Source organism: Podarcis pityusensis, assembly GCF_964106645.2.
Source record: "Podarcis pityusensis genome assembly, chromosome: 12".
Taxonomy (NCBI): Eukaryota; Metazoa; Chordata; class Lepidosauria; order Squamata; family Lacertidae; genus Podarcis; species Podarcis pityusensis.
This window is the reverse complement of record NC_138037.1, coordinates 50,226,260-50,247,771: the sequence shown is the minus strand read 5'-3', so window position 1 is coordinate 50,247,771 and position 21,512 is coordinate 50,226,260. Positions and strand designations below refer to the sequence as shown.

The 21,512-nt window shown below is 40.1% G+C and overlaps 1 protein-coding gene across 31 annotated transcripts in view; it reads left to right on the top strand.

Moving 5' to 3' along the window:
• The window catches only part of CLASP2 (cytoplasmic linker associated protein 2), a 118,209-nt gene that overhangs the window by 45,192 nt on the left and 51,505 nt on the right, over positions 1 to 21,512 (top strand). For 25 of the 31 annotated variants that reach the window (XM_080975703.1, XM_080975714.1, XM_080975733.1 and 22 more), the window contains 9 exons: positions 5,160 to 5,306; positions 10,228 to 10,307; positions 13,411 to 13,503; positions 13,639 to 13,784; positions 16,633 to 16,768; positions 17,231 to 17,301; positions 18,907 to 18,966; positions 20,114 to 20,191; positions 20,819 to 20,986. In XM_080975703.1, coding sequence (XP_080831829.1) covers positions 5,160 to 5,306; positions 10,228 to 10,307; positions 13,411 to 13,503; positions 13,639 to 13,784; positions 16,633 to 16,768; positions 17,231 to 17,301; positions 18,907 to 18,966; positions 20,114 to 20,191; positions 20,819 to 20,986 — 979 coding nt within the window. Of the gene's footprint in view, positions 1 to 4,506; positions 4,690 to 5,159; positions 5,307 to 10,227; positions 10,308 to 13,410; positions 13,504 to 13,638; positions 13,785 to 16,632; positions 16,769 to 17,230; positions 17,302 to 18,906; positions 18,967 to 20,113; positions 20,192 to 20,818; positions 20,987 to 21,512 lie in introns of those variants that run through there. The other 6 variants (XM_080975722.1, XM_080975724.1, XM_080975726.1 and 3 more) reach the window with 4 other exon arrangements.

Below are 21,512 nucleotides of genomic sequence, written 5' to 3'. Positions count from 1 at the left end.
AAGACAGAACATAGTGAAACAATTCTATCTCTATATTTTCCATCACCCCTTTCACTGTTCTACCCTCACTCCACCCCTGAAGAATTTGGACACATCTGTTGGATGCAAGGCTTCGCTATCCACAAATTCAATGTTTTGGGTGATGTCTTGAAGATTCCTGGATTGCTGATCTGCACTTATGTATGTTCATTGTTGGAAGCTCATTAGCATTTTCGTGCATGAAAAAGGACTTGTGGAAGGGGCTGGATTGCAGGCCTGACTGGCTACCTTGCCAAACCAAAATGTCTGAATCCCCGATGCTGATAGGTAACAGATCTGGAACGAAATACAGACCTGCCGCTTGTTTAGGTAGTGCCTTTGCTTCTAAGACTTCACTCTGCGTGTGCCTGTGCCAAGCAAGGGCTTTTGCCAGCACACCCAATATTTACATTATTATTATTACATTATTGATAGTCCCTCAGTTCTACAAATGACATCCACCACCACCTTTTTCACTTGGCACCAATAGCAAGGAGACTTGCGAGCAGATTCCTAAATGTGATGTGGCAGGGAAGCTTGAATAATCCAGATCTCACACACCCTTTTTTTACACTGTTCATCCCTCCCTTTAAGGCTGATTGTGTCTGCCCAGCAACCCCAGTCTTGGTGAAGCTTCACCAGGAGAGATCTACCCTTACACGGCTTCTCTTTTCTATCACCTCAGTGTTCATTATTTTCCTTGGTTTGTGTCAGAAACTCGAGGGAACATACATGCTTCCCAGTGTTAAGATACTTCAGGGTTTTTTTCACCAGTTGGGACAATTCATTCTTGAGAACCATACACTGCAGGGCTCTAACAAGTTATATACAGTCATACCTCATGTTACGGCCACTTCAAGTTACGTGCTTTTGGGTTGTGGACTGCGGGAAACCCGGAAGTACCGGAATGGGTTACTTTCGGGTTTTGCCACATGCGCAGAAGCACCAAATTGTGCCTGCGCAGACGCGGTGCTTCAGGATGCGAACTCTGCGGGTTGCAGACGTGCCTCCGTCACGGATCCCGTCCGCAACCTGAGGTTCCGCTGTACAGTGGTACCTCTGTATGCGAACATCCGGAGCCCCGTTCGCATCCAGAAGCAAACGCAACCCGCGTCTGCACGGGTCGCGATTTGCCGCTTTCGCGCATGCGCGTGATGTCATTTTGACCGTCTGCGCATGCGCGAGCAGCAAAACCCGGAAATAACGCGCTCCGTTACTTCCGGGTCGCCGCAGCGCGCAACCCGAAAATACTTATCCTGAAGCTACTTCAACCCGAGGTATGACTGTACCTACTTTCGGTTCCATATTGTACTATATTCTGAATGGGAATAGAGCATACTCTGCAACCTGGTTTTGTGGAAGGGCTGGTTATCCACAAATAATTACTGTAGAATGGCCCCAAGATCATATTCTGCCCAAATGACTGCCCAAAAATAAACGTACAACTTTTTCTCTTTCTATTGTTTCCTCGATGCCCTCTCCTAATTGTCTGTCTTTCCCCTGTGTGACTGAACCCCGCCTCATTTGCAATTGGAGTTTGCCTCATTGCATTTCGGCCTCTCTCACCGCCTGCCAGATCCCTAGCACCCTTTGCTCTCCTTTCATACAGCAATAGTAATGGTTTCCCTCCTGTTAGCTGTTGGTGTGGCTTACCGATGTACCTGCTCTGCGTGACTGTAAGTCTGCAATAATTGCAAACTCTGGAAATTGTGTTCTGTTGCTCATTTTCTCCGGTTTGCAATGGAAGAAGCAATGTCTCAGTGCTGCAGAGTGTCTCTAGGCTCAGGATCTTGAAAAGGACACTTGTGATGGCGACATTTGTAGACTTCTATTTATGGGTGTGCGTGTGCTCAGGGACACATGTTTAACAGTACCAGGTTCTACGCTCAGGCAGGAATAACCAGCTCCTTAAATATAAGATAGGGCACACAAGAAGTACATGTGAAAAGGATCTCAGGGTCTTAGTAGAGCACAAGCTTAACATGAGTCAACAGTGTGATTCAGCAGCAAAAAAAGCTAATGCTATTCCAGGCTGCATCAACAGAAGTATAGTGTCCAGATAAAGGGAAGTATTCTGCCTTGATCAGACCACACCTGGAACACTGTGTGCAGTTCTGGGCACCATAATTTAAGAATGATGTTGACAAGCTGGAATGTGTGCAGAGGTTGTCAGCCTAGATGATCAAGTGTCTGGAAACCAAGCCTTATGAGGAACAGTTGAAGGACCTGGAAGAACTTTCTGATAGTAAGAGCTGTTCGACTGTGGAACAGACTCCCTCGGGATGTTTTTGACTCTCCTTCCATGGAGGTCTTTAAGCAGAGGTTGGATGACCATCTGTCCTGGAAGCTTCAGCTGATATTCCTTCATCTATTTATTTATTTTGCATTGTAGGGGGTGGGCTAGATGACCCTACAGGGTCCCTTCCAACTCTACAATTCTGTGATTTGAAGTGGGTTGCTGGAAGAGGGGGACTGCCTCCTTTGAACCCAGCATAGAAATGCAGTGGGCTGTCCCTCCTACTAGTTCCCATGCAGACTAATAACTTTTGAGGGCTAATTTTCTCATCTTATTTACTCATTTAGTTACTTATTCCGTTTATGCCCTGCACCCCCACCATCCAAGAGCTGCCAAGGTAGCTATCATACAACACCACTAAAAATTGAAGAACCATTAATTTCAACAGCAGCACGTGCAAAAGAAACTCCGTAAAATAAAATTTCAACATGAGCTTGAAAAACCTGGATATTTATTTTTTAAAAAACACATGTGCCTTGTGCCTAAATAACATTAGTGTAGATGTCAGGCAGCTCTTCCTGAGGAGGGCATTCATCTCCGAAGTTGGGACTCCTGAAGCAGAGCCTAGATTATGGTCTTGGTGTTTGGGCAGCCTATTACAGGAGAAGGAAGTCCAATTAATAATCTGGTCCTTTGCAGGAAACCCAGACTACATTTCAGATGGCTACAGAGCTGTCTTCGTGTTAACCACCTGAGCATGTGTTGCTGGTTATTGTATAATGCTCCTACAAGAAAAAATCATGTATTATTTTTGGTAACAAATTTTAAACTTTCCCAAGAAAAAAAGCGTCCGTTCATGAAACTTAAACTATAGAAGAGAGAATCTAAATCCAGATCAGAAGTTTTCCTACGATTGGTGTTGGTTAAGATTCATAGATGGTTAAGATTAGCTGGCTAGGTAGCTGCCTCTTGTGTTTTGAGGAAATCCTAAAATCTCACACAAACTTTGTGTAAAAGCTACTGTCTTCTGCTGTGTACTTTTGTAACTGTATGTTGAGAAGATACCCAGCTCTAAGAAATGAGATTGTTTACGGTTCAGTTTTATCCTTAGTGCATTATTTCTCATGCTGCACTTGTAGAGGTTTCACCATGCTTAAAACAGTCAGCCGTGTGTCTGAATTCTCATGCCGTAAGGGTTAAAGGCGTCTCTTGTAGTGAGAACTGAAATGTTGTCTTCCAGTTCATGTGCAAAGGCAGAGTACGGTTTCCATGGTAACTCATGGAATAATGTGTTTCATGTCTTCCTCTTGCATTCTGATAGTAACATACCCCTGCATGCAAAATCTTCAGAGTTGGATACCACTGTAATGGAAGGAAATGCATTTTATTTTTTAAAAATGTGCAGCATTTTGTAAACCTTAAATTAAGAAACATAGCTAGGTAGAGCAAGCAAAGCAGGTCAGTGGTCCTGTATAAATTGCTCAGGGGTCTAAGCCAGTATTTCTAAACCCACGTTTTCACCTGTGATATTTAATATATGTTTTCCCAATCTAGGTGATCACAGTTTGGGCAGAAATAGATTTTAATGTCATGGAAATGCAGCTTTCCACAAATAGGTTGTCTTATTTTTCCAAAATAGAAGCACACTGGGGATAAACAAATAATTTCAAAAATTAGAGGGACCTGTGACAGGATGATGATAATAATAATAATAATAATAATAATAATAATAATAATAATAAAAGGTTCCGGGAAAGGAAGTCTGTGACATGGGTGTGCATCTCCCTTACGCCCCTGTGTGTCAGCCTCGCCCATCTTGTTTGTGAGGGAAACTACAGGTTGGGTTTCCCTTACGTTTTCAGGGTCCTAGAGAAATGCAGCTTTCTTTTACCTGGCTGTAAAATTGTCTCATTTGATTTGTGCAATGCTGGGTTTTTAGTCTGAGATGCTAAATGGAATATGCTATCATGAAAGCAAAAATTGTGGAGATGGGAGGGAAACTTTACAAGGCAAAAGGCAACACCCTTGAAATTTGCAGGGTGGGGTTAAGCTTAAGGTCTCAGAGAGTATTATGCTTCTAAAATTTCTTTTAATAGCTTATAGAACGGTGGCTGCAAATGTTTGCGTATGGGAATGAATTTATATGTGTGAAGAATTTTCACCTTTTCATCTGGCAGTGGCTACCAGGAGATGATGTCACCTTGCAGCCGATTGGTTGTTTCAGTACCTAGTGCAGGGAAGAGAGAGAAGGATGCCGGCACAAATCTCCGTGGTGGATCTATGGTGTTTTCTGACAGTTTTTCACAGAATATTTTGATTAGCACTGAGATTTTCCATCCATGTGGCCATGTGAGCAAGTGAGAGTATCTTAGTGCAAGGGGCATTGAGAGCTGTCAGAGGAATGAGGCGGCTGATCTGCAAACGGATCTGTGATTGTAAGTGCTGAAATCAGGGTGGAAGAAATGAAGCAGGGAGTGTTAGTAGACACACTGTGGGAGGAGGATGTGTAGTAGAGACGGCAAGCATGAGTAGTAGAAAAGCAGAGGTTTTGTTCTCTGTTAAAATGCTGGGAATGAATTTAATTGCGAGAGTTCGGTTTTAGCAATAAATTAGAAATGGACAATACTTGCCTTGTAAAATATTTTTTCTTGTTGAAATATTAAGAATTTTAAAAATGTTTTCCCCCCCCCCACCATCATTTGCAAAGCCATTATATGAAATGAAATGGCTTTCCCCCCTTTTTCTTTTTATTACTTGTCTACAGCTTTGAAGACAAAGGGCGTAATAATTAGTATTGATTTTATTTGATTTTTGGCAACTTCTGAGTGAATGCTGCTCAAAAGGCACTTCTTTCTTTTTTAAAAGGATTATAACACAAGATTTTGTTTTCAAACATCCTTTCCAGATAAAAGCTTTGATGATGAAGAGTCAGTGGATGGAAACAGGCCATCTTCAGCTGCCTCAGCCTTCAAGGTTCCTGCAGCCAAAAAACCTGCAACTCCCTCAAATACTTCAAGAAAGCCAGGTTCTGCTGGTGGGCCTAAGGTTGGAGGTAAAACCAAACTATTGACCCTTGAGTGTTCTTCCCCATTCCCCCTTTTTTGCCTTTCTTCTCTTTGCTGACCCTTTCTCAGCCATATTGAGGAACTTCGAAGGGTAATGTTTAATTCATAACTGCAGTATTTTTTGCAGACCTAGAAAGTGTGAAGAACCTTGGCAAAGTGTGTGCATACATGAATTAGTGCATGTGTGTGGATGTAGATGATATTCCAGTTAATATCCAGAGAACCATAACTGAACCGGAACGTGAAGTTTTTAAATGCTTGTTTTGTATTGTATCATTAGCTGTTCACACTCTTGTGAATAGCTGAATTTACATTTTATATTTACTTACATTGCATAGTGATGAATCTAATGCTTTAATGCATTACTTGATACTGAAACATCCCTGCTGTTATATAAAAACTTGGAAACAGGTAAAATAATATCTTAAGTGGACTCAAGCCATTTGTTGGGGGGGGGGAATGTAGACCACACCACAGTGCTGTGATATTAATTCCTGTGTAAGTGTGGCAGATTTGGTTCATAGACAAATCTGTTTTACATATTTACATGCATGTCCCTAGGAATTTTAAGTTGGAAGACATTTATTATCTTTTGAAATGGCTGGAAACAGGACTTTCTAAAGCAAATAACATTTCTCTTACTGTGATCATTTAAGTATAATCAAAATTACAATAGCAAAATTTAATACAAGCTACTGATGCACTGAATTTATATTTAAGATGCAGTTGTCTGTCTGAAAGGTTTAGTTAATGTTATATTTTCCATTTTGACTTTTATTGTGTGGTTTTAAATCGTTGCAGATGTTTCATTATGAAAGCTGGAAGGATTGTTACTCATGTTTTCTGTGTGAACTGGGTAGCTCCTTAAGATCAGCTGGGGCTTTGGTTCTGAAACTTATCTGGACCACACTTTCAAAATAAGAATTTGCTCATGCCACGCTGAGTTTTTTATTGATAAGAAATTTATTGGAAAACACAACTAGGATTGTACTCCGTATCACTTGATGCTCTTGCTCTCTTTTTGAAAAAATATCTATCCCTATTCTGCAAATAAATAAATAAAAATTGATACTATGCTATAGTACATTACCCTAAACTGAAATGTTTAACAGTTTCTTTGATTGTCCTTGATTCTTCTCACCACGTTTGCCATCCTCTCCTGCCACACCAGTGTGGCACACCACACCCTTGGGGAACCGCTGATGTAGGACATGAATGCTGCAACCCTGGGCAGGCAATTAAACATAGCAGTTGTAAAAAAAAGGTTACATTGTCCTGTATAATTCTGTATAGCACAACAGGTGTGCACTGGATGCTGGGTGAAATGCAAACCCAAAATTTTTATTTGTATACAAAGGATCTGAGTTTACTTTTTGGTAAATTCTTAGCATTTTCCTCTAGGTTTTGTCTGAATTATTCTTTATTATAATTTCCTCTGAAATTTTGTACCTCATTTCTTTTATTTTCTAAGATTCGGCTTTATAGATACTAGATGTTTCAGCAAAAACCAAACCCATAGAACCTTCATTCAATACTTCCCTGGTTTTTGTACGTGTGATGTAAAAACAATTCACCTCTACTTTGTGTAGTAGAGTAAACTCATTTTTCTGATAATGCATAACCCTGGCAAAGAAAACAATAACTTTAAAACATGCACGTGTAACTTGGATTGGCACAGTTGTTAAGCCAAAATAGGTAAGCCAAAATGCACTGGTACATGTGGTGTGAGTAACATAGTTCTTGGGCTTCTTTCTGGTGTTAGCTCAAAGTGGTAATAATCAAAATTGGATGTGAATGTTCATTAGTGTGTTGAAACATTTTGCCATTGGTGGAAAGCTGTCTTGCATGCAACCCCTTTCCACCAACGTGGAAAGAAGTATCTCAGTTTCCCTTCTCCTCAATGAAATTTGGGACTATATACATTCACACCTTGGTTGTCAAACGTAATCCGTTCTGGAAGCCCGTTCAGCTTCCAAAATGTTCGACAACCAAGGTGCAGCTTCCAGTTGGCTGCAATAACTTCTTGCACTCAAGCGGAAGCCGTGTCAGACATTCGACTTCTGAAAAACTTGCAGAAACAGAGACCCCAGAAAGTTTTAATAAAAGGCATGACAAAAATTGTGTCTAAAAACTAATTTTTAATCTGTATATGCTCAGGTGTATACCGTATTTATCCACGCTCCCCACCAGCAGCCGCCAATCACACACACAATTGCCACAGCAGCTCTTAACGCAGCCACCCAATTGCCGCACCAACAGCCAATCCTATGCAGTCCTTGCAGCAGCCACTAATCACCCACCCAATCACTGCTGACAAGCTCATGTTTGCAGCTGCAACCAATCCCCCATCCCACATGTGCACTATCCGTGTATAAGACGCCCCCGATTTTTAACCTTATTTTAGAGTTAAAAAAACCTTGTCATACACAGAAAAGCATGGTAATCCTCTTCTCTCAAAAGTTGGTGAATCCAGAGACCTCAAATACAACAAAAACATGTATTCAAAATAACTGATATGGCATATGTTCTCATTGGTGACACACACATTTTGCATCCTCTGTTGTGATGGAGCTTATTGGGCATGACTCCACTGACAGCTACTCCAGTTACATGACACCACCCATGGCTTCATTTCTCATGTCACATTAAACCATAGCAGATGTCCCTGCAGTATTCCTCCCCTGCTGCTTCACTACATACTGGGAGTAAAACTGTAGAACATGTCTTGTTGTGTCTTCCAAACCTAGGTTGACTTGTTCCTAACAAACGACCATGACAAACTTGCTATGACTCGTGGTTTATTTGGAGGAAATAAAACTTGACCCTGGGTTTGGAGGACATGGCAAGCCGGGCTCTGACTAATTTTGCAGCAGGATTGGAGTGCTATGAGAGTATTTGAACTGCTGGTTCACACTGACACAGACTATTTTTTTAGTTTGACATATGAGCCATCTCACCTATGTAAACTCAGGTGGTAGCCATTTCTAATCTGATGCAGTAAAACATAAATGTGGGCATAGGAATTTAGAATCAATTTGGCTTAGCATGTTGTGTGGGCCAGATCACATATATCTTACGTTCTTCTAATTTAAACATTTGCTAGAAGTCGCCCTCTAGCAAAGGTGTATGCACTCAAGTGTGAAAAGAACATTGCTATTTTTATTTACATGCAAAGTTATATTTCACCTAGTAGGTCACAAATATGTTGCCTAATAAGTTTAATGAGTTGCCTAAAGATATGTCAAGTGGCATTTTAATATACAGAATTAGTTAAAGCATTTGCTTTCCTAAGCTTGAAACTAACACATTTTAGTTGTCTAAACTTTTATATTACAGGCTTTGCATTTTAAGGCCTGTGTTAACATATTAATTTACAATACTTTTAGCCCAGTGCAAGTGTCGGTTTTCATTCCTTTTAATAACAATAGTAATAATATGGATTCCTCCAAATGTTGCTTATTTATTTCTGCAGACTGGTGCAGTATCCATTTGCTTTCAGACTTTCTACCTTCAGGGAACTGCCTAAATTAACTTGTTCTCCAAGAACTTCTTGAACATTTCACATGGAACCCTGTACACTTTTGAGGAATACACATTTGATTCATGAAGATCATTTAGCTAATGTCAGGCCTTACCATTGTCTCACGTGAGCTTTGCGTCACATGAACACACTAGTCATGTGTACTGTCACAGAGTGCGCTCTTGTGATTCCACACTACAATGCTACTAGTAGTGGACAGACTTTGATTTGGGTTGGTCACTATTACACATTACCTTATTGGGGCGTTGCTAATAAAGTTCTCAAGAACCACTGGAACACAGTTTAAAAACACTGCCATAAATATTAAGCCATGGCTACAAGTTGGTTTATATTCTGAATTGTCATGGAGCTGTTAACCATAGTTTCCCAATTCAGATGAAATGGGGAATTTTATTAATGGAAGACTTCCTGGTTCCATACTCACACATGAGAACCAAGGAACGAATGTGGAGCCCAAAGGCTTGTCCATAGCAGCTTGTTGAGCCAATATATGTTCATGCGAACACAGCACTGTTTCATTGTTCATTGGTGATAAGCCTCTTTGAGCCACTTGTTGCCATTGGTAAAGCCAGCTGTGTGTAATGCTTCTAAATGCTGAAAATGGAAAACATATTTGGGGCAAACTCAGTCTTGTAAATTCTCAGTCTCTGACATAAATCTTTTTTTCACCCATGCAAAGAAATTTCTAATTTTGACCTTTCTTAACTTCCCTGCTTATATAGAGTGCCACTTTCTTGGGCTGGAGGCATTCTTCCTCCTTCTTTAGTTTCATCCTAATCACTGCCGCCTAATTCACTTCATTGGTATTAATTGATGAACCACATTAAGAAGCACAATAATCCTTTGGCTCTTTATATTCTCACCCTACTTTTCTTTATCTTTGTCTTCCAGTCTGTCTTGCCAGTGATTCCAGCTTTTATCCCTTGTGTTTTATGGTTGGAGATACTAGACTTTGTGCTTTTTTTCTTTCTTTTGACCTTTGAGCATGGGAGAGCCACAGTTGTTGTCATCATTTTTGCCCACCCCTGAGAGGCAGAATAAATTATGCAAACTATGCAAATCTACATAATTATATGGGTGACAGAATTCAGGTTTTCTTGGTACAGAATTTGTTGCCCTGGCAGGGAAGGCTGGCATTCTTGTAAATATTCAGCAGTACCCTGTGATAGTTCAAGCATTTTAAATTGTATCTTACGTAATAAAACCAGTAATTTAATGAGTCTTACTGTTTCTTAACAGTAGCTTAAAATCCCAGGTAAAATACATGTTTTTGTTTTTATTAGACCAAAGCTTTATTGAATATAACAAGCAGACGTACAAGCAAACATTTATACAAATACATATAATTGCAGTCTTATCACTTACAGGCACCACCAAGGAAGGAGGAGCTGGTGCTGTTGATGAAGATGATTTTATAAAGGCATTTACAGATGTTCCTACTGTACAGGTAAGGTGAAGTCTTTTTGGTTCATGATAAGATTTCAATTTGGGAGCACTTCAAATTTTTTTGCAAATTTGTTTTTCGCTTCACTCCTCTTTTAATAACTGAATGTTTACTGAGTTCCATGGGCTGCCTTGAACTCAAGGAAAGGTGTGCTAAAAAGGTTTGAATGAATGAAGGTCTGGTAGCTGAGTTAAATTCACACACTCAGGTGTTAAATTATAAATATATTTGGGAATAATCTTCCATGTCAGATTGAGTAGGATGAGAGTGAAGGGTGCAGTTTAGCTTACTTGCATGAACTTGTGTGTCTTGAGAGAGTTTTACTGGTCAGGAATCTGTAGGATAAGACTCTGACCACATCTGCTTGTGGCATACGACAGCTATGGTAAAGTGGATTAATCCTAAGTGGCTTAAATACATATTGTGGAGGAGTCTGTCTTGAGCTGGGCATTGGACAAGGTAGTGATCAAGGCATTTGCAGCTTATTTCCCTGTAAATAAAGTATTAGCTGAAATTTCACTTATTCTATTATAAAATTGCATGGTTGTAGTTTTGAACCATCAAGGTACATTCCTAAGTGCCAGACTAAGCAAAATGTGTTAGTATATTTTGAGAGCAAATTTCAAAAACAATTATGTTTTTTAAATGGAGGCAAGCAGGTGACTTGCACACACACACATATATACTTGGGGGAGGGAAAACAGCCCAACAAAATAATCCTTAAATTCTGTTTCAGTCATAGGTGTCCTAGCAGCATTGAGACAAGGCATCTTATGTGATAAAGCATTAGCTTTCATTGTTTCTCTGCTCAGCATCCTTCTGAGAGAGTGCATGTGTGACACTCACAAATCTAAATTCCTACTGTCAAAACATATGCATAGTGTGTTTCATCAGTCTATAATAATTCTACCTATACTTCTTCATTAGGACAATAGAATAGGTGAGGAGCCAACAGCTAAGCACAGACCATGCTGGAGACAGCATATGCTTCAGCCACGTTTTAGGATTCTCTCTGCAACAGGAGGCCATCTGATGAAATTACAGTACATAGTTTTGGAATATTAATGGTTCTTATCTATAACAAACATACAGTCATTTTAGCCAAGGTCTGTTATTTCTGATAAATTGTTTGGCTCATTGTGGCCTCAAAGTTTCACCAACAACAATCCAGTATACCCGGGCCTTTTTGTTTAACTACATCAAAATTGATTTTCACTAGCTCTAAACTGTTTGTGTAAATGGTGTGAAATTAAAGCTTAAACTGTATTGATGGTCATTGCAGCGTGACTTCTATAAACTTTTCTCGTATGGATACGTAAGTCCTTCCTGTTCAATTAGAACACAGTAAAGCAAACCATTTTTGCAAGCGCTTGCTGTTATTATAGTACTATTATAGTAAGGTTGACATTTCTAAAATATGCATTGAGAAGAAATACAGGCAAACTCCCCACTTACACGGAGGTTACGTTCCGGGCTGCTGCGCACCTAAGTGAAATTGCGTAAAGTGGAGATCACCCTTTAAACACCCTCTGCGCTGCTCTCCCTTCAGTCCATACCCAAAATACTGTATCCCAAAATACCCACAACTAGAATGGAAGCTCTGGGGTCAGCAGGAGGCTACAGGACATGCAGGAAAGCGGCGGCGGCTGCTTCGCTACAGCGCACGTTAGCTGTTAGGCGGGGAGGATGAGCAGTGTAAGCAAAGCCCTTCTGTGCCTCTGGTCTCTTTGGAGCCTTCTCCGCCCTCACTGACCTCACCTTTGGGCTCCAAGGAGGGTCTCCGCAATTTCAACTTTCTGCACCATCCCCGGAACGTAACCCCTGCATAACTTGGGACTGATCTGTATTCGAGGAATGTTGCTGAGAAACAGCTCAAGGGCAGGGGCTCGGTGACAGATTTTGTATTTTTTGTTACATTTTCTCCATAAAAACAATTAGGTGGGGAAATTTTGGTCTACCTCTGACTCCCTGGAATATAGGCTGTTGTTTTGACAAAGTCGGGAGTATCCCAATCAAATGTAGGATGTATAATAACTTAAATTTCCCCCCCAAGATTTAGACAGAAAATAATAGACGGAATTTAAGTTAGAGCCACCCTTATCAATAGAGGCCGGGAATTCTTTTACCTGAAAAACCCCAGGATAAAAATTCTTATGCAGTGTTCAGTGAACTTTCCAAACATTGTGCTTTTTATAGTTGCTGTCAATTAATTCAGTGTTTTAATGGTTTTTAATTCCTGTGTGAGTAGGACAAGCTCTTGTTGTATTCTGTTGCCCTCTGTTGGCTGCCTGCAATATAAGCAACATTATTTTATAGCATTAATTATTTAAAGATATATACAAGCCAGCATATTTTTTCCTTTCTCTTCTTCTTCGTGCCATTTATCACCCTGGTATACATTTTCTTAATTATTTACTTGGGTTTTTGTTAATAAAGGCTGAATTAGTACATCTGCATCCATATAGGCGCCAGTGAGTTTGTCCCCAAAAGAGGAACAGGATGCTGAAATGCAGACTTAACATAACCATTTGCATTGGTTCCATTTCCTAGATCCAAATTCAAGATGCTGAGTTTCATCCATTAAATTTTAGCCCTACATATATAGGACTGCTTGCACCCATTTATCTGCCTTACAGTGTTTTCTAAGCTTAATATAGGTGCACTCCTTTGTTATCAAACAGAACATTTTCATTAACTTCCTCTCACTTCTGCGGTTGGATTTTATATTGATTAATATTTGGGCGTGTGGCGACTAAAAAAACCGGTTAGGGTACTTTTCTAGCAGATAACTAAAATTTTGGGTCCAAAACATGCTGATGATTTATTTTTTAAAAGAAGTTTGAGCACTTTAATGTTTCTCACCGGTAATACTATGTCTACTTTGTACTGCCAAACAGCAAATGAAACCACATCTGGCAGGATTGCAGTGGAAACGGACTTTGCCCATCAGAAACATAAACAATAACCAGTTATGGGCTAATTCTTATCCCTCTTATCCTTATCGCTCGCATAGAGTAGAGGGTTGCCACCTTTCTAGAATGCTGCTTGGCTTGATTACTTGAGTTCTGCAAAACCCAGCCTTAGTCTCATCATCTTTTCTTTCCAGATTTATTCTAGTCGTGAACTCGAAGAAACGTTAAATAAAATCAGAGAAATCTTGTCAGATGATAAACATGATTGGGATCAACGAGCCAGTGCGGTATATCTTTTTAATATTACATTGTACATATTTATTTGACTCAAACAGTAGCTTATTGTCAAATGTATCCATTTGGAATCAGAAATGATATTATACCAGTTCTTTCCCCCCCTTTATCCCACTCCCCACCCCCAGCTCAAGAAGGTCCGGTCATTACTTGTTGCTGGAGCTGCTCAGTATGACGGATTTTTCCAGCATTTACGGCTGTTGGATGGAGCATTTAAATTATCAGCTAAAGATCTCAGATCACAAGTGGTTAGAGAAGCATGCATTACAGTAGCGTAAGTATCTGCTAAGGAAACTGATAATACAAAACTACAGTACTTGGCTGTGGTTTAATCAGTTGAATAGTGAAGTCCTTATTGGAAATACAGTAGAGATGTGGCATAGCTTTACGTATCTGTATAATTATGATAAGTAACATAACTGATGTAAAACATGAATAAGAGCTTAGAACACAACTGCAGGACACATTATGCATCTGCATGCCCTTTGTTCCTTTGGAGGTGTGATAGTTTCTCATATTTTGCAGATTATTAGTTTCCTGCTAGAGCAGAGCTTGTATTAAAGGGATATAATGTTTAAAAATAGGCATAAACAATGCTGCAGAAAGGCATTCATTTTGTAGAATATTAATATGCATTAGATCATCCAAAGTAGAATTATTGTGGTATGCCCTGCAGTGATAATAACTGCAGACACAGGCCACCCCGCTATTTCTAATCTTAAATGTTCAAAATCATGAGCTGATAATAAGACTTGATTTGCTTTCTATTTTAAAGCATTTGATACGTTCACATCAATCACACTTTCAGTTTTATGTTTGCGACTCTTGTGGCAAAAGCATTGTGGGAAGCATTTTGTAAGAGAAGCTCATTATTTAAAGAGATTTCTAAAAGTAATACAAATGCCGTTGCTGTGAGCCCACCCCTTAGCAAGATCCTCCGGGCTACATCTCATGTATCAGTTGCGCTTCGTGAGCATGCACATTATTATAAAGAAGCATGGTAGTCATTATTTCTTGTAAACCAGTTAGAGGTTCTACTACTACAGTCAAACTATCTCTCTCTTTGTCTACACACACACAGTGAGCACAGAAAGAAAGGTAGGCATGCACGGTGGTAGTGAGAAGGAGGAGGAGTTTTTGTGGGCTTTCTGTGGCCTCTTACAGACTATTGATGGTCAAATACCTAAGTACAAATTGCATAATTTGTGGCTGCCTTGGCACCCCCCACTGTTACCTAAAGTATTTCAAGTTTACTTACTACCATCTAGATAAGACAACAGTTTGCAAACAAGTAGCCTCTTTGTATGAACTGTACTCATGCTTTGTTCTTAAAAGCACCTGAATGGATAGAAATATTAACGTGTTTGTAGGATTTGGTTCTTGGAGGGTGATAGATCCCCTAGAATTGTGGTTAAAGGAGCTGGAGTAGACTTTAGAATTGCAGGCAATTCCCTGCCTTCATTTGGGAGAGGATATTGTGCAGGATCCTGCACCCGGATGACCAAAGTACAGTGGTGCCCCGCAAGACGAATGCCTCGCAAGACGAAAAACTCGCTAGACGAAAGAGTTTTCCGTTTTTTGAGTCGTTCCGCAAGACGAATTTCCCTATGGGCTTGCTTCGCAAGACGAAACGTCTTGCGAGTTCTTGCGAGTTTGTTTCCTTTTTCTTAAAGCTGCTAAGCCGTTGATAGCCGCTAAGCCGTTAATAGCCGCTAAGCCGCTAAACCGCTAATAGCCGTGCTTCGCAAGACAAAAAAACCGCAAGACGAAGAGACTCGCGGAACGGATTAATTTCGTCTTGCGAGGCACCACTGTATGGTTCTATAGTACATCCATATTAGTCCTAGGGTTTTTTAACAGATAAAAAAGAGTGGGGAAAATTTCATAAGACTAAATCGGGTGGGGAACTGGATCCAGTGGGAGGACCAGATCCAAAAGTAGCCAACCTTCTGCAGGACATTTTGATCGAGATGGGAGGAGGATTCTATCGATTCCCTGGTGTTATATGACAGGTGGTTGAATCAGGGACACAGTTTGCTCCCAGTTCTTCCTTTTGAGCCCAGTTCGAATTCAAGCCCAATTCTTCCTTTTGAATTTTTCCACCTCACTGTTTTGGAAGGGGCCAGATATACTTGGGCAAGATTGGGAGTTACTGAGTGAATCCAGTGGCTGCTGAAAGCAGTGGAACAGGGTAAGGCACTGAATTCAGACAGCACTCAGTGGCTGCAAAGGCAGGTGTGGTTTGGCTCAGCCAGCCTCGCAGGCCAAACGTGGAAGCCTGGTTGGCCTAACAGCCACAGGCCAGAGATTCCTCTCCACTGGGATAAATGCAGTGCTTTATATGGGGCTGGATTCCAGGAAAATATGTGTGTTGTGGCGGGGAAATGATAGCTTCCTGTAATAGGCTATTATATTATAACCATTCTTCTGATTTTCATTGCATCCCTTAAATGAAGTGAAAGGACAAGACACTTGTATAATTGCCATCTGCTGAAGATACTTTTATCCTTATGCATGATTAGCTGGGAGAAATGATAGTGCTTGACTGTGACAGTAGTTCCCATGTACATTTATTGGCCTGCCTTGGTGAGGTGCATAATGAACTATCCAATTAGTCAGCTGGTTCAAATGAATCACAAGACAAATGGCTTTCCTATCTAGGAGTGTGGTTTAATAATAATAATAATAATAATAATAATAATAATAATAATTTATTATTTATACCCCGCCCATCTGGCTGGGTTTCCCCAGCCACTCTGGGCGGCTTCCAAAAGAATATTAAAATACTATGTTACATCAAACATTAAAAGCTTCCCTAAACAGGGCTGCCTTCAGATGTTTCTGTTTTCAGATTTGCAATAGGGACCTGGGTGGTTCATCTTCAAAAACATTTGTGGAAGACAATTGGAGGACTATCTGGCTGATTGACATTAGAAATTGAAAGCTGGTTTAAACTGAAGTTCTGGTCCAGCCAGGCATGTTTATGGGCTATGTTAAATGTAACATGCAAAGCTGGGAACATGTTGGGAAAAGGTTTTTTTATTATTTACAAAGAGTAATTATAGTTCCTGTCATCAGTGCTGAATTAGTTTTGATAACCAATTTTACTCTATTCCTTCCAGCCATCTTTCAACAGTTCTGGGAAACAAGTTTGATCATGGCGCAGAATCCATTGTGCCTACTCTGTTTAATCTGGTTCCTAATAGCGCCAAAGTTATGGCTACTTCTGGGTGTGCAGCCATTAGATTTATCATTCGTGTAAGTATGCTCCAATGTAAGTCTACTTCTGAATTGGGCATATTGACATATATTAACAATGGGCAAGTAAGGCTATAAGTACGTACTTCTTCCTATGTGAACTAATAAGCTACTTTATGTGAAGTGTTTGTGGCAGCCAGAGGCCTCTTTATATCATATCATCATACTGTATATTTTCCAGAAATTGTAGTTCCTTATTGACATATTTGATATGAGATAGAAAAGATGAAGCTATTATGTAGCATAAAACTTTTTTCAGCATTCCACCATCTGGGTTTCTATCTTAATTTTTGTGCTCAATTTATTTTGAGTTAAATAAAATGGTGAGCCCTATGCTTAAAGCAACCTTTGTGTAAAAAATGATAAATGCTATAGAACTGCAACCTTATGAATCTAATGCTACATAAAATTTATTATGGGTATTGAATGCCTTGTGATAGCTTTTTTTCACTCTCTTTTCAGCATACCCATGTGCCCAGACTCATACCTTTAATAACCAGCAACTGTACCTCAAAATCTGTTGCAGTCAGGAGGTGAGCATTTATGAATAACAAGCTTTATGAGTATAATGTTCCTTGATTTCAAGAAAGGGTTTTAGGAAATGAATGGAATTCATCTTCAGGAGTTAGGCTCTGCTGTAACTCTGATATGTGCAGTGTCACAATCCCGCAATAAAGGCGGAAGTTCTCTACACACTTACCTGGTTTTACGTTCCATTAGGCTCAGTGGGACTTCAACATGTATAGGATCTATTGTAAAACTTAAAATGTTAAATATGAGCCCACCTGGACCCTGAGATCATCTTCTGAGACCCTTCTTCGTGTGCCTCCTCCTTGAGAGGTCCGGAGGGTGGCAACATGAGAACGGGCCTTCTCTGCAGTGGCTCCCCATCTGTGGAATGCTCTCCCCAGGGAAGTTCGCCTGGCACCTTCATTATACACCTTTAGGCGTCAGGCAAAAATGTTCCTTTTTAACCAGACCGTTTGTTAATTTGGTTGACATCCTATGCCCTTTTAAAATGTGGGGTTTTGGGGGGCGGCAGCTATTGGGTTGTTGTTTTTATTTTGATTATATTTTGTGGTTTTATGTATTTTTTTTGTTTTGCGAACCGCCCTGAGACTGCCGGGTATAGGGCAGTATATAAATTCAATCAATCAATAACAGCTCCATTTGCAGCATGAAGTCTTTTATTTTTATTTGCTTGGTGTTTGTGTGTTCCTGGTTCTATTGCTTTATGTTGCTAAGATGATATAAATTTGAAGATAAGATGAAGGAAAGTCAAATCAAAGACCAGGAACAAACTTGTCATATATTTACAAGTGGGTCTGGGTTGCATTTTTGATGAGTGGATGTAGAACACATCATCTTTAATTGCATTCAGCATTTCAAAAAAGGCCTGTTCTCACACGTAGTTGCATTCTTGATGTTAGCAGAGTATATGTTTTTATTTAGGATTAGCAAGTGTACCAAAAAGGCAGAGGGAAAGTATCAAAACAGCAGCCAGCTTTACTGCTGCTCTTGAATCCTGTATAAACAGAAGCCAGTTCCAACAGTAGTAGTAAAATTAGACTGAATGTGCACAGTGTGGTGATGCTTGCCAAGAAGAATTCTTCCTAATGATGGTAAATGTCATGGAATAGCCAGCCTATTAGGGCAGGCAGTAGAGCTACATCACAGGACAAAAGAGTAATACAAACTTCCCCTTTGATACGCAATAGGATTCAGTGGGATGAGTCCTTTTTCAGTACTCATGAATAAAAACATTGCGCTTTGTGAGACATATTAAATATATGTGGACTGGGGATTAATACTCTGTGGTTTTAGTGCTGCTTAAGACAGTGGTTCCCAATTAGCTAAGTACTGTAGACAGCTTTTCAAAAGCCAAGTCATGGACCCCCTTCCTTTTGAAAATTTTGATATCTCTATGGCAGTTTTTGTTATGTGAATGCGTGGGGGCTGTTCAATGCAGTTTTATTCAGAGGTGACCCATTGAAATCAGTAGACATGGCTTAAGTTAGGTCCATTAATTTCAACGCATATGCTCTGAATACTCTCCTATGCATACCATCTTGATAGGAGCTTCAGATTCCTAGACTCAGCAATAATCAAACCCTGACTTTAGTCCTTGTCTTTTTCAGGCGCTCTTTTGAATTTCTAGACCTGTTGTTACAAGAGTGGCAAACGCATTCCTTGGAAAGGTACGATTTATAGCTGACATGAACCTCTGCTTTAATATTACAAGTATAAACATAGTTAAATTCTCCTAACAATTGGATCTACTTGCTGTTTCAGACCCTTTTTAAAAAAAAAAACTAGAAGATAAGATAATGTTGACTTATTTAGAGAGGCAATTCTGTTTTGTTGTTGTTGTTAGTGAGGCTAGCATTCAAAGTTTAGACTAAGTAGTTTTAGATCAAACTGTTTTTTGAACAACAAACAGCGAGACATCCCATAGATGTGCAAGCAAACCTTGGCTTGATTCTCCAAAACTAGGTTTGTTTTCTAGCTACTCTTACCTTGTTCCTATATAGCCTGGAGATCATCTTGGTTGGGGCATTCAAACAAGCCATGGTTGAACTGAGATATAAAACACACTATAGTTTTAAAGCCGCAGTCTATAAGTCAGCAACTAATCATGGCTCTGCTTTGTGGGGTGTTGCCAGAAAACATTCCACAGTTAGTCTGCTGGTCAGAGTTCAGACTTTCAAACCAGCCTCATTTTGGCTAAACATATTGTGGCTTAGTGTTATGTGCAAATTGGGCCGTTGTCTGTACAAATGGACTCTTAAGTGAAGTATTTCAAATAGCAATTTTTCAGTCTTACTAGATAGCGCAGAGATAGATAATTTGGTGCAGATTTCCTCAAAAGCAAGCATGGGGAGGTATGTGACCCATTCTAATCAATATTTCTAGTTCCAGTTACAATGTTAAGTGCTGTTCTCTGCACAGAAGCAAAAATTTTTATTTCTGTTATGTATGAAAGTTGCTAATACTAGCATTTTTCTTATTGTAACAAAGTTACCATATTCAGTGGTTTCGTTGCAGCAGCAACAACTAGTGTCACTGTACTTATTAGTAGCTCCTCTGTACATCGTGCTAAAGGATTTGTTGTATCTTCCTTTACCATAGAAGCAGATTCTGATTACTTCCCATTTCTTTGGCCACTTTATAATCTTGATGCGGTACTTTGTTGTTTTTTGAAAGGTGGTTCATGGGTGCTATGGAAATTGCCCTCACAGAAGAACTAACATAGAATTTGGGCGAGGGGAAGCATTTAGTTAAACTTATTCACAAAACAATATGCGTATTTTATATATAATGCTGGACTTGGATTTTCTCTTTTAGGCATGCAGCAGTCTTGGTTGAAACTATCAAAAAGGGTATTCATGATGCTGATGCTGAAGCAAGAGTGGAGGCAAGAAAGTAAGAGTCAGGGATCATTTAAATATTTTACTCTAGAACAGGGGTCTGCAACCCACGGCTCCAGAGCCACATGTGGCTCTTTTACACCTTTGCCGCGGCTCCGGGGCGGATACTAGCGAGGGGAGGAGGCGCATTGTGCGCCCCGACACTCCCCACTGTGGCGGGCGCTGTACTGGCTGTGACGTCGCATGGGGGCGGTGCGTGCGTTAGTCACGCACCGTCCCGACGTCACCTTCCCAGCCGCTGTCAGATCGGAGGGCAGCAGCGCGCATGCTTTAAATGTCGCAATGGTTTTGCGGCTCCCAGGTTTTTTTTCTTCGGAAACGGGTCCAAGTGGCTCTTTTCGTCTTAAAGGTTGCAGACCCCTGCTCTAGAAAGTATTGATGCCTTTCTAAGAGGAAGAATTTCATTTATATCTAAAGGAGCAACAGTATTTCTGTATTCTATATGTGCTTGGACAACATAGGTTTGGGATGAATGGTGAAACTTTACTCAATTAAATTTTAATATCAGAAATTTCCTAGTTTATTCTTCATTGGTGTTGATGGATTATTGCTTGTATTTTTCTTTTTTTAATACTTAGATATCCAATGCCCCTGTAATAAATATTGTGTGATTTGTTTGCAGGACTTACCTAGGTCTAAGAAATCATTTTCCAGGTGAAGCAGAGGTGTTGTATAATAACCTTGAGCCATCCTATCAAAGAAGCCTGCATACATACTTAAAGAATTCGGGTAGTATTGCATCACTTCCACAGTCTGACAGGTCGTCCTCCAGCTCACAGGAAAGCCTCAAGTAAGGGTCATTTTAGAATAAAATAACTTAACAATAATCCAGATAAGATCTGTGTGCAAAAGCATACCCCATACATTTGCCGAGTCAGGACTCACAGGCATAAATAATATGCACACTTGAATGCAAATGGATCCGCTTTGTATTATTTTCAATGGGACGCCCCTTTGAGTGCAACTCTACATTCTGCGCAGGTAAGACTACATCAGGTAGGACTTGAACACGTCTGAATTTGCTGTTTTCAAATTTTGAACATTCTAAAGCTCTAGTCAAGTCACAGAGCCTTTCTAGTATTCCGCCTGCTTCAACAGTCCTAATTTGGCAGGAGATGGATCCTGCTTCTCAAGCCTTGACAAAAACACAGTGCTTCTCCACAGGAATTTGAGAATTAGCAGAAAATCCAACTGTTGCAAGGCAGAAATCTCAGCCTTGGTTACAGAGGACTCAAAGATGTGGTAAAGGAAGATAAGGAGATGGAGAAGCTGAATGAATTACTTCCAGCTTCATAGTGAAAGATAAAGGGCAGTTT